We start from the raw sequence: 16,254 nt of genomic DNA on the forward strand, positions 1-16,254 counted from the left end.
TGGGGCAAGCACTGCTGATCCAAACTGCAGTTATCATTGCCTGCGTTCCTCTTTATAGCACATGATTTATATTCAGTCCATCCTGTAGCAGATAAACAAGACACTGGTTGCTGATGCTCTTAATTCAATGTTTTTTCTTGAGTAGTAATGCATTCTTGTTTGATCTGAAAACCACCATCACTTAAGTACTCTCCAGTGGGGAATCGCTGACTGATGATGTGTATGAGCACGTGCTAGTTGAAAATAGAACTTCACTCACTGTGTCTCTGAGAGCTGAGAGTCTTTCCGGGTCCCTACTCCAGTCCTTTGAGTCTTGAACCCATTAGGTTTGATGAATGGAGCTGGACGGTCTGATTGTAGTGTTTCAGTGTCTCATCATCCAACAACAGTAGCTTCTTCAGAGATCAATGGCACTGAAATCTAAATAAAAGCCATCTCCGCAGCCCCTGTGTAATCACTTAAACATGTTGGCCAATGCGGCCTCCTCACACTGCTCTCTGCACTCTTGGTTTGTCAGGCATCCATGGTATTTATATCCCAGGGAAGACCCAAAACCTGTATCACGTATCCCAGTGTGGCTCATCTGCTACAGACACTGTACTGAACCTTTCATCTTACGAATAATTATAGATTTGGAAGAAAAGAATGTCACTCTAAAGACTGATGGTTATGAATAAACATGGTCAGATCTTTAATAATAATAATAATAATAAGAAGAAGAAGAATATAACGTTATTATTTTCCTGTTGTTAAAAGGGAAATGCAGTAACCTTTGTCCTTATATCCTTGTTATATCCTTCTAAGGAGTCTTACACCTACAAAGACCCCATCACGGAATTTGTGGAGTGCCTGTATGTGAACTTTGACTTCGATGGTGCTCAGAAGAAGCTTAGAGAGTGCGAGTCGGTAAGTTTTATCTGACCCTTTAATATTTTGTTATTGGCTTTTTATTTTTTTATTGATATTGTTTAAAATTACAATAGCATTATAATTTTACAAAAGCCAGGCTAAGATATTTTTAACAGATTCATTGAACCTTTACACTATAGAACACAATGTTCTATAACAGAATACACTTGGACAAGTGCTGCTGCTGTTACGCAGTTAAGCTCATCCAGCCTGACATTTCTGACCACAGAAAGCCTTCAACTTTTCAATTTACCTCCATGACTCCTCAATTTCCCTAATGAGGAGTTGTAATGAAACCACACACGACCCAGACCTGCCACTGATCCAAGGAGTCTCTGAACTTTCCCAAGTAGTGGTGAGCGTCATTAGTGATGCTGTGTCATGAGCCACACTTGCCCACAGATGGCCTTCACTTTTGTCTCGGGCCTTGAAAGGGGTCTTGGCCACTTTCTGTGGGCGTCCGTGTCATGGGCTGGTGAGAGAGAATGCCTCTCGGAAAAGCCTCTGACTCACCGTCTGTCATGTTTTTATGATGCCCAGTAATCGTCCATCAGCCTTATGGTTAACAAGAAGCACTTCTGGGTTGTTGAGGTGGGCCCACGCGCTGGAAAGAGCCTACTGTGGTTCAGACAGACCAGGCTTTTTTTTTTTTTTTTTTTTTTTAAAACTCTGGTTTGTAATGGACTTGTGTGATGGTCTCTGCATTAGATTTCCCCCTGATTTGCTGTGTCATACATTAGTGTGTTTACTGTCAAAGCACTGACTCTGACTGCCAGCGCAATAATGCTTGAAAAAAAGAGCAGTAATTTATGGTGTGCATATTGCACAACATTTGTACAGCATTTCACTATATATCACAAGATGCTTTGACTCTTTCCAGTGAAATTTGGTAAGAGATGATGTTTTCCCCCTCATATTTTGGTTTATCATAGTTAGTGTGCATGGAACATTGATTCTAAGTAATGACTTTTGGCTAGTGTATTCTAGGGTCATGAACAAACCTGGCACATTAATGTTTCTGCCCTAAACCTGGAAAACATTACTTTTAGACATAAATTTGTTTAAAAATGTGCTACACAACATTTATTGCCAAAACTAAAATAGCATTGTGAAGTCATCTTTGTGTGACTGAAGCCCAGGGGAAGTAAACACAGTAGGTTTCGTAGTTACAGATTAGCTCTGATTACAGTGATACTGATTAAATTTCTTCAGTACTATTGAGTATCAAAGATGTCCATGTCATTCAAGCATCTTTGAGTCCTAGGAAAGCACTATACAAATGTAATTTTTTATTATTATTATTATTATTTCGTACCAAATTTCAGTGTTTAAGTAGTCGGTCTTACTGGTGTCTATTAGCCAATAAGCATGCTTGTTTGAAATCTAGACTGGTGACTGGCTGTTGAAATTACAATCTGTATGCATGGTGTTAAAATCAGTGCTTGATTGGTCTGTAGTACATTTCAGTCTTTGTAAATATTAAACATTTCAGTTAATTGTTATGTTTGAATATCTGTAAGAATGATCAGATATCTAGCTAATTACAGGGAAGAAAAAAACGAAAAAGAAAAAAAAAAGAACCATGGCCAAAATTAGTGTAGGGCCATAGCCTTACGCTTTCAAGTAAATCACTGGAGGCTAAAGTTTGAAAACTTGTTTTTATTATTCAAAAATAGTCATGGGTAATTTTAGAGGGTTTTGTGCCTGAGTAATAGTGGCCTGCAAGGACTAGAGCCTGACAAGTCCTTTAGATGAAAACGCGGCTCATCTCCTCAGCAGGTGTTTTGTTAAATCAGTACAGAACTTGCTGAAAAGCAGACGACACACTGTTGTTAACTCTTGACTAGTTTCACTGTGATTTCTCACCATGAGCTTTTGTTATTTTCTGTCTTTTTCTGGATCTTCACTCATGACAGTCACGCTACACATAATTGACAACTCCCTGAAGTGTTAGCCTTCTCCATCTTTATGTGATGAAATGCAACAAATACAACAATAGAGATTAAAATCCATACATCCATATAAGTACTCCTGCACATGCCTAGTACATATATATACCCTCTTTTCCTCACCCTTATTTCTGGATCATGCCACTTCCCAATGAATTTGTGGGGGGGGGGGGGTGTCATTCAGGAAGTTAAGTACAGCCCTTTTATTTTTACTGACCTATGCCCGCTCATTGAAAAATCAATTATGCTTACATGGAATCCAAACACCCCGCCCACCACCCCCCCCCCCCCCCCCCCGCGCCTGTTTTTCATATCTTGTGATCTAAGTAATGCCTAGAGCACATTTAATCAGAGTCTCAACTAATTAGTGGCTGTTCGCACAGTGCCTGGCCTAACTCTTCACTGTAGGGAAGAAAGAAAGACTGGCTCTGGAGGTCCAGTAGCCAGAGGGCTCTCCTACTCGGAGATCAGGCAGGTGTGCTAATTACCTCTGCTCTCAAAAGGCCTGTCCTCTTAGCATGCAGAGTGTAAGGGAGATTTCCCTAATGATTTGATCATTTAGACCTGCATAGACATAAAAGGCTCAAATGTGGGGGATTTGAGTCTCATTTTCATCCCTGATTCTTGACGATAAACGTTCAGAATCAAAAACATCTGGCCTGATCAAATGGGCTCCCTCACAGAAGTAAATGTTTATAAATCATGTCACCGGTTTAGTGAGGGTCTCATTTCATTGTTAAGTTAGGCTATTCTTTTTTTTTTTTTTTTTTTTTCCCCCATCCCTCCCTCCCTCCCCCTTGGATGGAGTAGTATTCGAACTTGTTTTAAGCTCAGCAGCACAGCAGCACTGAATGAACAATGCTTTGTAAAATTGGTTAAGAAAAGACAGAGAAAATAAAACTTCCTAGGTCAAACAGCCCAGAGCCATTCTTGTTTTACAGTTGGCATACTGCATTATGTGTCTGATTATGCTGAACACACATGCAAATTTGCTTTGCCAGGTCTAGTGCGTTAAGGTTCTCAGAACAGACACTGCCTTATATAGGAGTGTTTTTAATCTTACAAGGGTTTTTTTTTTTTTTTTAAGGAAAAGTTGAGTTTTAGACCCCTCAAGGGTGAACTTAAAAGGACATTTTGTGCCCTTGTGAAAACTGTTTGAGAGCCTTCTTTCTTGAAAAACACAGATGACAGTAATTATGGCAGTTAAGTGAAGTGGGTTTTTTGTTTTCAGGTTAAGATAAGCATTATCATTGGTAAAATGTGTGCTTGCTGATAGGGTCATGTAGTTGGGATTTCTTCAAGCAAAACAGTCGAGATAGTAGCAAATAGAGCCTAAGCAAACAGAGCAGAGCCTGTGAGCGAACAGACGTGCTGAAGATGGAGGACAAGGACTGCACATGAACCATGCAGTGACAGCAGGAGTTCATATGCCCTCACTACTGTGGAATGCTCTGCACTCCAGTGTCTTGACTGCTCCATACAAGAGCAAGGTGAACACACAATATCACTCGATCATAAAATAAGAGTATGGTTGATGCTGGAGCATGGAGGGGACAACTATGAGCGTATGTTAATCAGAGCCCAAATGCAATCTGCATCTGGGGCTGTTATTAGACGGGAGAAGATCTGTGTGAACGCAGTGGCGCTATAAATTGGTTCCTCTGCGCAACTCGATGGACCCTGCGGCAGTGGGCAAGATGAGCGGCGATAAGTCAAAGCCACTGCGGTGGATTGGGTGGCTGGCTCTGTTCCTGCTCCGTTTCATGTGGCTACTGTGGAATTCCAAGATTTGTGGTTGATTTGGCGTGCTGAGAATGGCCCCAAATCATCCCCCCCAACCCTCCAAACAGGGGTTTTCTCCTTTATGACAGTTGCCAAAGTAAACTACTTAGGAGTATTGAAGTTTAATGTAGACTTGTTAAAGCAGCCCCCCATCTCTAATTTTGTTTCATAATACTCATTTTCATTCTTTTAATTCTGCCTTAACCTGGCATGCGTTCCAGCACTTTTCAACCTGTTGCTGTTACAGTGTCCCAGGACAAAAGGAACGGTTTTGATAGCTATAATGAGTTTCTATAAACTGCCCACTCTGCTTTGTCCTTGTTTAACTGCAAGGATTCCTCTGCCCCACAGAAGGTTTGTAAGGGCTGTTTTCTCCCACTTCTTAAACACGTAACAGCATATTTAATCAAATTATTTTAATCTCCTGAAGGTGCTGGTGAATGATTTCTTCTTGGTGGCATGTCTTGAGGACTTCATTGAAAATGCTCGCCTGTTCATCTTTGAGACGTTCTGCAGAATTCACCAGTGCATCAGCATAAGGTAAGAAGTTTCACAGAGTACTTGAGGTATGATCCTTCCAACGAGGTATAACCATTTGCACTGGGCAGTTAGGCCAAGAAGTCTTAAGGCCAGAATTAGAAAATTGTGGCCAGATGTATTGAAACGTATTTATTTTAGAGATGATTTATTTGTGATTATCGATCATGTCAGGCAGTATCACTTGTTACAGCTGCTGAATTCTGCTGAAAACTCAGATTTCACTGCTGTTAGTTCTGTTTTTGACCAAATAGATTCTGGGTCTTGCGCAGAAGGGTGAAAAGTAGTAGTTTTGTTATTAATGGTGGATATTTGTGAATCTGCACACAGGCTCTGCATTTTTAGTTACTTAAATGTAAAATGTTGTGGCTAGGGGCTGCAAGCTGTAGACAGTGAGGACCACTAACTCTTAACTCTGGCTGTGCATAGTAGCTTATAAATTTCTGATTTTTATGACATGGATTACAACTAGTCTGTTGGTCTTGATCTGGCCAAAGGTTGGATCAACAAACGTTTAGCGTTATAAGAATATTTTCTGAAGTAATTATATACAGCTTGTAGTGTGAAGAAAAAAGTAGCAGGTCTCCAAATGTTTCCACAATGTGGGATTGCTTCCTGCTTCCTCTCCTCAATGCTCCCACTCCACTCGCATCCCTTTTTATTACCCAGCGTGCCGGAGGAAGTATGTCCAGAGACCGGCTGCCAGCACCTAAACCTCACACGCTCTCACACACGCCGAACCAGGCATCGCAGACACATCTACTCATCTGTTTTGAAGCAGTTCTGAAGCTTTAGGAGGCTTTACAAAACACGACGACCTCTCCATTTAGTGGATACTTCAGTAGTTCTCTCTCTCTTTCTCGCTCTCGCTCATCACATTCCCATAAACCTGCTGCTTTGAGCTGAGCACTGACAATGTTAAAATACTAATGTTTAACAAATAAGCATAAGCAAGAGTTCTAAAGGAAATGGTTCTATATAGAGCCATGAACACATTGCATGATTTAAGGTGTTCTTTGCAATATGAAAGCGTTCTTTAGATTAATGGAGAATGTGCTATACACAGTTCTACATACAACCTTTTTGAAAAGGGTTCTTCTATTGTTATAGCTTTAAGCTTGGAACAGTAGAAGAACCCTTTTGGGTGCTATAGGGAACCCTTTTCAAAAAGCTTCAATATAGAAGCATGTATAGCACATTGATGCACATGTTCCATCAATCTGAAGAACGCGTTCACGACACAAAGAATCCTCTAATCATGCAAAGTGCTCTTTGAGTGTTCATGGCTCTATACAGAACCATTTTCTTTACTAAAGAACCCTGGAAGCACCATCTTTTTTAAGAGTGTAGTTTATCTGTGTGTGTTTCTCTTTCAGTTATTTTAAAATCGCTGTGATATGCACTCTTCCATTAGAAAAACAAATCCCAGCTTTAAAAGTTGAACACAGTACAAACCTTGTAATAGAAGCATGAGGGGAAATAAATTGCTCATTAATTGTAATAAAGATGGTGTTTAATTAGTTGTGATCTTGATTTGAGATCATGTCACCCAGCAGTAGGGTGAGGTAAATAGGTCAAACTGCACACTGGAAGGTGATTACTTCATGCTTCTCATTGACATATGTTTTGTAGACTGTTCACAAACCACCCATCCTGCTTTAGTTGAGTGTGGCAGGTGTTTTATTGCCACTTTACTCTAGTTACTCTATTTTATTGCCCTTTTTATGGTATATGCAGAGCATTGTAGGTTTCCAGAGAAGACACGCGATGGTTTGAATCCCTAGGTTTTTCCATTGGTGGAAAAGAGGCTGTTGGAATGAGAGGGAGGTTTGGGCGGGTGTCATTGGTTTCCCTAAGCCTGGTTCTTATTAGTGCTCTAGTGACGGAGTACAGAACAGGGAGGCAGCGCTGTACTCCTGACTGTTTAATGAGCTTTCATAACTAGTAGTCTTTGAGCATCTGTCTGTCTTTTTTTCCCCTCCATGTATAGAGCAGGAAATACTTGACAGTGGCTGTGGCTAACAGGTTGAATCTACCTCGGGGGATTTATGACATCCTCTAAAATCCAGCAGGAGCCACATACATGTGTGCACATGCATATTGCTGTCACCTGCAATATACACATCTGTGATGAATGAACAAACTTAATAACTGATAATTGTAGGCTTAGAAAGAACCTTTGGGGCGGCGGGGGAATATGTACTCTAAAAATCGTCCTTCAAAGGTTCTTCAGTAAAGAAAATGGTTCTATATGGCGTCTTGCATCATAAATCAGTTAATGAATAAACAGATTTTAGTACATTATTTCATACAGCTCACCTTATTGCCCACTATATTTTGTGGAGGTTGTATAAGCTTGAGTGACATTTGTAGTTGAGCTGAAGCCAGGAATTTGATCAGACCTTGTTCAAACCTTATGTTTCTTATAATCTGTAGTTGATTAGGGGTCCTGACTCTTTTTGGCAGCTTTGATCCATTTATCTTTTAAAGACCACAAAGGTTTGGTGGTAAAGCTCAACTAGAAGTAGGAAGTGCAACTGTTTATCATTTATTATCCACACTGTTTATATATTGGGTGTCATGTCAGGGTTTTTGTATGCCTTGACTTGGAAGAGTGGAGAATGGGAGATTTTTCTATTTTTCCTTTACGACTGTGTTGCTATTAGAGTATTACCCAGAAGCTCTCTTCACCCAAGCATGGTTTCACATCAATCAGAGGCTTGTGTTATAATGAGGACATTTTTATAGCTGTTGGCCATGACCATTAATCAGACATTTAGCATGTTTCCACCCTCAGCAGATGCTAGTAGAGTAATAGAATAGAATTAAATATAATTGAGTAAATTATGCAAACAGGCCGGGTAGATGTGATGCCATTATTAGAGTTAAAACAGTTGCAGCCACCTATCTTTCTGTTGACTTATGAAATCTCCAGTTTTGGTAGGCTAGTTCTTCTTTTTTTTGTACTTTCCCATCCACATTTGCTCTGTAAACCCCTTTCATACTAGTAAAATTAGTGGACGTGATAAGGGGTTTCTTTTGGCAGTGTGATCATTGGTGTGGAGTAGCATCTTCCCAATCAAATATTTTGGTTATGGGAATTGGCTGGGAATTTTGTTTCATTATCTCTACAATATTGTCAGCTTCTTGCTTTAAGAAAGGAAAAAAAAAACACTAATAGTTTGAAAGCCCAGCATTTTAATGTAAAAAGTGGATCTTTCCGCATTACAATTGAGTCATTAAAACAACCACACAGTCATTTTGGTTTTATCGGAAAAAAAAAAAAAAAAGGAAAAATCAATTTTGCCCTGAGCTCTCGGGGGTCTCTCCAAATGGCCTGGAATCTCTTAATGCCTTCATATGGAAGTGTTTAACAATGAATTTGTTAAATCCCACTATGGTAAAAAGGGGGCACTTCTTTGGAGTACACTGCTCTCCCTGGACCCAGTTTGTCCCAGCTTTCATGCCTGACCTCCCAGCTAAGTGTGAGGCTCCTGGAGTGAAACCGGTCGCCCCAGTCCCACCAGATTACGAACAGAATTAGATAAATCAACGGTTTGGAGCCAGTACATGTTAAGGGGTCGAAGTGAAAATGATCACCACCAACCACCCCTCCCCTGAGGACTTGGAGCTGTGTAAAATGAGACTTCTGCAGAAGAAAGCAGCTGGGCCTTACCAGCTAGGTTGGGCTGTAAGCATTGAAGGGTTACTTCCTTTTTTTCAAATAACTATCCACCTCATCTGTTTTTGCAATATGCACTAGAAATGTGTATAATACGATTAAGTAGAATCAGGCCTTATAACTCTGTTTTGGTTTGTTCCCCTGCATTAAATTAGTGTATGCAGGCTCTTGTGGTAGGTAGAGACGGAGGTTGACCTGGATCACTGGGTTAACTGTGTATGAAGTTTGTTGGGTCAGTTCCCTTCAGAAGAAAAGCAGGAGTGCTTATTTTGATTCAATTAATGGCTGTGACTTCACTGATCAAATGGCTGACAAAGAAGTTTGCTTCCTTCTTCCATAATCAACCGTCTCTGAAGTTAATTTGATTACACCTTCAATGCTAACCATTATTCATCTGAAAAGGTCCAGAGCTTAGCTCTGCTTCGTTTTAATAGAAGTACAGCACTAGTAAGAGCTGTCCAAAATGATCCATATGAGATATTTTTGATTGGTTTCCTGTACCTTTTTGGTTGTAATTGGTAATCAGTCCACAACGTGCTTTGCCATGTTTTTCATAGGTGTACGAGAGCATGGCTTTCTTGTTTCCTCTCCAACCTCTGGAGTCGACAAGCATTCCTGTCTCCAATATCACTAGGGTCCTTTCTTGATTTTAGACATGTGTTAACCATCACAACCTTAGCCCTCGTGATTTGACAACTGGCACTTTTGTTGGTTTTTAGATCTTAAATAATGAGCTCTATGTGCAGTCTACCTTGTCGTGTCATTTTCTACAGGAAAATTGAAGCAGGAGTAAAGGCTATCAGGGTATCAGTTGTCAGTTTTGCTAAGCTTGGTCAATGGTAAATGGTATTTTTATACAAGTAAGTTTTGCATGTGTGTAGTTCTTATATATTTATACATTTGATATAACGAGAGGCTTTTGGAAGATCATTTTATTGTAAGGTTACTTGCTGTGAATTTATATTTATGAATGATGGGTTCATTAAACAGTCCAAAGATAAAGCAGTGCTGGGTAAATATACCATATAATGTCTGATATGGTAGTTAATGCAAAGCTTAAAAAAACAGAAATCTGGGCATTGTATTTGTTGGAAATGTGAGAACATAAGATCTGTTTATTGTAGCAGGAGAGGCAAAGTTTGTAGTAGGTGGCTAAGGCAAGAGCAGAAGGGATCTGAAATTCTGAAAAAGCTACAATGGGTGGCCAGAAGCAGTAAAAAGTTGATTTAAAGAACAACAGGTCCTCTGCCTTCTTCTCTTTGGTGATATATCTGTGTTCTGGCCTCAAAGGCTTTGAGCTGAACCTAAGCATTTTATTTAGGGACTTTTGCAGGCCCCTACATGACATACCAGAGAAGTGAGTGAGTGGTCAAGATGAGGACCTTGAAGAGGACCTGATGCATCAAGGGCCAGTGTAGCAACCCATCTCTAATGGACTTACTCTTTCGGCTTACTTCATCTTGTCCCCACTTTTGGAAGGACATTTTCATTTGTCTGTCATGATTACCTCGACCTTACTCCATCTCCTCACAATGATGTAATTGTATTCCTTTTTTATGGGCTTCTTACTCTTGGCGTGAATGATCATTATAGCCTCGCTTACATAATGAAAGGCATTTGTCACTCTGGGATACTGCTTCAAATGCTGGGGTTTGACAGCAAATTCACTGTCCTTCAGCACTTAAGATTAGATCAGGTCTATATAATGCTTTTGCCTGCATTTATGTGTAAGTGTATTTAGAAGACATACAGAACTGTGCAAAAATCAGAGACCACCCCTGTTCATTTGATTCATAGTCAAAGCGGCTATTAAATACATTACTAATTTTTTTTGCACCAGGAAAAAAGACAGAAAATGTATTTTCTCATAAAGTTACACAGAAACCTCAGCACTAAATACAGCAACTAAATTTAATATCAGATTTTCCTCATGTACACCATTTGCTTTTATCACAGCTTCAATTATTTTCAGGAGACTTGTTTGTTTTCATTGTAATCTACAGGAATATGTCATGCTTATTGTAAACTCCAAAGTTCAGTGTTAGACGTTGTATTTTCTGCCTTTCACTGATAAAAGAACACATTCAGTGATGCTGAAGGCTGGAGTCTGAGGTGGTTAGTCCATTGTTTTGAGAACACCAGCTTCTTTGTTTCAGTTGCAATTTTTTATTTTATTATTTTTTAAATCTGTTTTCTCAGTAACAGCTTCTTGACAGCTACACATCCTTTCAGTTCCAAAGCATTCAGTTGTCTTCTGGCAGTCACTGTGGAAGGATGAACAGAAACACCTGTGGATTTTTTTTTCCTTTAGATTTGAAGCAGAAGTGGAGCTTAGTTTTCTCCTGTCTCTCAAAGATGAAAGTTTTAAGTACTGTTTGTCTGATGGTGAACTGCAGTTTTGGAAACTTATATTTTTTTCCGCTCTCCTTTGACTTCATCCTTTCTTATACAAGTGGATTATCATTTTTTTATATATATATATATATATATATATATACACATACACATATAATATCTTCAGAAATATTTCCTGCAAAATGAAGAACTTCTTAATGGCCATGTTTACTGGAAATTAAATAACTAAAGAATGGTACTTGACTTTTGGCACAGTGCTGTAGTTATGCAGCATTTGTTGTAGAATTGTATGTAGTACATAAAGATCTCATCCCCCGCCCCCCAGCCCTCATTTGTCCTGATGGCCCTCTGTTTGTCTGCAGCATGCTGGCAGACAAGCTGAATATGACTCCTGAGGAGGCAGAAAGATGGATCGTCAACCTTATTCGCAATGCCAGGCTGGATGCTAAAATCGACTCCAAGCTGGTAAGAGAACAACTGCTCTGCTCATATTTGTTTACTCTGTATCATGTTCTCTTGAGCATCCTAATGCCCAGCTCAGTGTTTCTCTGTCCTCTTCAGTCTTAGTAATTCTCTTCCGAACTTTTATGCTGATAGTCAAGTTCCCATTTTTGTGGAATTTGTCTACAGCTTTTATATAGAACTGACATAATCAATCAAGTGATAATTTTGGTCCTGTGCCTCAATGAAAGGTCCGACTCCAGACATACTCCTCCACTGAGGCTGGAAAACGGTATTATTACATTCTTTCTTCAGCACTCAATGTCATAACAAACCCACCAAGGAGCAGGCCCCTCTGTAATCTCCCAAATCACACAGCCTTATAATGGCATGGCCTAGAATTAGACTCAGTGTTTGGAGCTCGGAGAGGCTGTGGCAAGATGGAAGCTAGTCATAAAGGTGTGTCTGGGGGAACTGAAAAGGATCTGTGTTTTCTGTTTGTTAAGTACTAAGCTGGCATTCTACTTTTGGCAGGGTCATGTGGTGATGGGCAACAACGCCGTGTCGCCTTATCAGCAAGTGATCGAGAAGACCAAGAGCTTGTCGTTCCGCAGCCAAATGCTGGCCATGAACATTGAGAAGAAGAGTCACAGCAACAGGAATGAGGTCAGAGCATCTCTGTCTTTCCCACACACCCACCCTCTGTCCAGCTTTTATCTGATCTCATCTCTTGCTGTTTAACTTGAGCCCTGTAGTTTACACACGCAAAGTGATCTGTCCAGAGAACAGAGCCTAAAGAATGTTGAACAGCCATCAGCCCAGAGCTATCTTTACACGGTATCAACCAGTAAGAGCAAGTTTAACAGAGTGAGTGCTTTCATCATGCCATTCTTCTTCAAAGCACTAATGACAAGGTAGATGGCAGTGCAGCCGTAAAGAAGAGGGCCTGGGTCCAGTGACTCAGCTCAGAGTAAATAATGCACACGCTCGCAAACACCAGTTTCTGTGAACTTAACTCGGACCTGGAGTTCCCTACACTTAGGAAACACCACAGATGTTTTGCTTGGGGTCCAGTCACTCACTGTTTGATCTTTGTGTGTATGCGTGCTTCGGTACGTGTGTGTGTGTTGGTTGGGTATGTTGATTGGCCCACCAAGACCCAAAACGTGTTTTCCCAGTCCCTCCCCAGAGGCTCCACTTCATGAACTTTGGAAAGCATACTCCCTTTTAAAATAGAGTATGTAAAAAAATAAGATGTTTATAAGCGGTCATCCAACATGTCTCAAGGGCCACAGTCACTGAATTTTGTTGTGAATATGAAGTAACAATAGTATGTTTTTAATGTCTCTTGGAAAAATTCAGTTTCTGCACAAAACATGTCGTCCAGCTAAACATTTTGGATTCCCATAAAAATTCTCTAATAGTGTGACATTAAATACCTGCTTCCTGGCATTCTTCCTGACTGTTCCATATCATGGAAAAACAGATTTTCTTCACATTATTTAAACAGTTGAGTTGAATGTGGTGTGTAAACATTGCAAGTTTTGAAATGTATCCTTTACTTCTCAGTCCATACAGCCTGGAAATGATAACTAAGTCTGCAAAAACAGCTTGTATTATATTCACTGTTACGCTCGTGTTAGTGAAACCAATTTGTATATATCCACCTGTATAAGTTCAGCTCCAGTCACTCTGTAGACCCGCCTTTTTCATAAGGAATTTCATAAAATATTTTTTCTGTTTATGTATACAATGATCAGCCAAAGACACAAACAGCTTTACAACCAACCATGAACAAATCACTTGAACTATGTGTGAACTGGATAATTAAAGTGCTGCTCCTCTCTCCTCTCTTTCTCCAGACTCCTAACTGGGCTGCTCAGGATACAGGCTTTTATTAAACAGCGCTGTGGATGGTGTTCTGCCATGTTCATCCTATTCCTCTCCAGCATTCCCATTTTGCTAACCAACAAGCTGTTTTCTCCCATTGTGACCTTCAGAGGAGTGAGAGAGAAGCCTTATTTTAACGCTGGATTCAGTACATCTGGTATTCAATAAAAAAAAACACCATTACAGAACCCTTTTCACCCCATGCTTGCTTTTTTTTATTTTTGGACATTACAAATGGTGGTTGAGGCTTAAGTGGTCACTCTCCTTTTGTGTAATAGATGAAGTTTTAATGTGTGCACTGAGTCATTGAGTGGGATGGAATAGGGGCCTGCGTTTTCGCGTAGCGGTGCATGTATGCGCCGTAATGATGAATGAATGTTTAGTCTGCTGCGTTTTTACAGCTCTGCACCGTAGCAGCCCACCACTCCGCTGCGGCAGACCCACTCATACGCTGGAGCGAAGTCAGAGAAGAGGGCATGGAGAGGTGATGTCAACTCGCTCATTGCCATATGCAATGCCAGTCATGCCTTCTGTCTGCACGCAGCGACGCTGGGGGACTCATAAGCCTCCATTAGCCAACAACACAATCAGCTTAATGCCCCTCCACCTTTACCTCCCCCCATCCCTTCTCATCTCATCATCTCTGTATCACAACAGCTGCGTTCTTTCTGTGTTTGCACTCTTTCTCTCGCTCTCTCCCTCTGTCACTCTCTTTCACACAAACACACACACACAATGTGGTGGCTAAGACTTGATCCATGTCTCTGTCTGTTTTGGCCTCTCCATCAACTGACACATTTATGAGCGCTGTCTCGCTGGACGAGTGAAGAGGGGGCTTACGGCTGCCATAGTGTTCAGGCTCCCAGCCAGACGGCTAAAACGTTGACGTCACCTTTACTTTCCCAGCGAGCGAGCAAACAAGCGAGTGAGCCAGCCGGCGGGTGGGCGGGCAGCCACGGCTGGAGTTTAGGGGGGTGGTGGCTAAAGTGATTGGTTTACCGGTCCTTTGCCATGACACATTGCGAAAATAAAAATGCTTCTAGCCCTTAATTATCACATCCACCTTAAGAGTGCTGTCTCAGATGTTTTAGCAAGACCTCCAGACCGACAGCAGACATGCGACTGACAAACTTGTCCACCACAACATCTGTCACTTTACTCCAAATAAATAAATAAAACAACCAGGCGAATGGTCAATATAGGTTTTGGTTTCAATGGCTACATGATCTTTCCTTTTTGGTGTCGCATGTTTTCTCATCAAAAGGTTAAACCTTTTGATCAAAGTAGGCTGCGTAATCGGAATAGATTTGCTGTTCTGTTCGGTCAGTTTGTCAAGATGCTTTTTCTGTAATGTGTAAAGGTTTCTACCCCTACGCAGAGCACTTTGTAAAGGCAAAAGGTTTGGAAGACTTGAAAGTACCTTAAAAAAAATGCTGATTGCAAACCATTCATACACTAGGCCAATTTTGCAAATGAAAAAAACTTAACTTAAAATCATCCTTAAGACGTCAGTTCTCAGGTATTGTGTAATGTCAATGTTTGTTCCTTCAGTAGTATATCCTATCAAATTGGAAGAGTTTGAAGGTTCAGGTGTCTGAGTAAAATATTTTGGTTTTGGTCTGAAGGGGAGTCACAGCAACATGCAAACTAGTGAACATGGTAACGTCAGCTTTATCCAGTCAATCTTAAAAACAAATGTTCTCTGTGATGGGGACATTTTTTGTACATGGTTCTTTAAAGAGCCCTTGAATAAGGCTTCCAGTACTGTTACAAGTCTTTGCTAAGATAGTGGAAGGACTAGAAAGTTTTGTATGCTGATGTCAGACATTAAATGTGGATAAACATGCGGTGATGTAGGGCATGCACTGTGTCCTTTACAGCATGTTGGTGACTGAAATACTTCAAATCACACATCAACCTAAACATTAAGCAAATGATGCAAGACACTTTCAAACAGCACTTCAGCTGCACACCTACTGTAAGGTACATCTGTGATAAAGGCTCGGCACCTCTTGTCGTTCAGTTGAGCTGCTTTTTAAAATGTGTTACTTTTTGGTTCTTTTAAACAGTCAAAAATGACAATATGGTGCCTTTTAATAACTGGGGGAAATCTTATGTCTACATCAAAGGCCTCCAAGACAAGATGATGCACATGTTAATGCTTTTGAGATGTGCAGGTTGAGCTTTTGTAGACGGACAAACGCTGAACAGTCGCTGAACTGAACGGGATGTTTGTGCGGGTGTTTGTGTGCGACTCTCCGCAGAGCCATCAAACCGACTGGGTTTTTTTTCATGGTGTGTCAAAAGTACTATGTGCCTTAATGGCGGTTCACCAGAAGCCGGTCTGGCTTCGCATATTTCAGCGCGAGTTTGTCCAAACCTCATCCTAGAGGCTTTCTCGATTATTGTGTGTAGATCACAGTGGAAATGGAGACATCCTCAAAAGTGAGGAGCATAAAAAAGGGACAAATAAATAAAAGATTAAGTGCCACACCTAGTGGTCAAGCGGGGTAAAACATTTGGGTTTAATTTAAGGGAAAAAAAAGAAGTTGAGGAAAGCGGCGGCGGCTGTGGAGATGAAGGTGCACAGATGCTTACAATTAAAAAATCACCATAATACTCGACCGTTCCCGAGAGCGCTTTACTTCTAACGCGTTATAACGTGGCGGTGGCACCTGCTTTCATTGGAAAAGCTCGCAAATAATCCGC

The 16,254-nt window shown here is 40.7% G+C and overlaps 1 protein-coding gene across 1 annotated transcript in view; it reads left to right on the forward strand.

The window, feature by feature from the left end:
* Positions 1 to 13,742, forward strand: part of eif3ea (eukaryotic translation initiation factor 3, subunit E, a) — a 31,962-nt gene extending 18,220 nt beyond the window's left edge. Inside the window, exons 9-13 of the mRNA XM_017709192.2 lie at positions 805 to 906; positions 5,071 to 5,180; positions 11,577 to 11,679; positions 12,190 to 12,321; positions 13,518 to 13,742. Of these exons, the coding sequence (XP_017564681.1) occupies positions 805 to 906; positions 5,071 to 5,180; positions 11,577 to 11,679; positions 12,190 to 12,321; positions 13,518 to 13,556 (486 nt within the window). The 3' untranslated portion in view covers positions 13,557 to 13,742. The remainder of the gene's footprint in view (positions 1 to 804; positions 907 to 5,070; positions 5,181 to 11,576; positions 11,680 to 12,189; positions 12,322 to 13,517) is intronic.
* Positions 13,743 to 16,254: the final 2,512 nt, after the last annotated feature.

This window comes from Pygocentrus nattereri, chromosome 3 (assembly GCF_015220715.1).
Source record: "Pygocentrus nattereri isolate fPygNat1 chromosome 3, fPygNat1.pri, whole genome shotgun sequence".
In the NCBI taxonomy this organism is placed as follows: domain Eukaryota; kingdom Metazoa; phylum Chordata; class Actinopteri; order Characiformes; family Serrasalmidae; genus Pygocentrus; species Pygocentrus nattereri.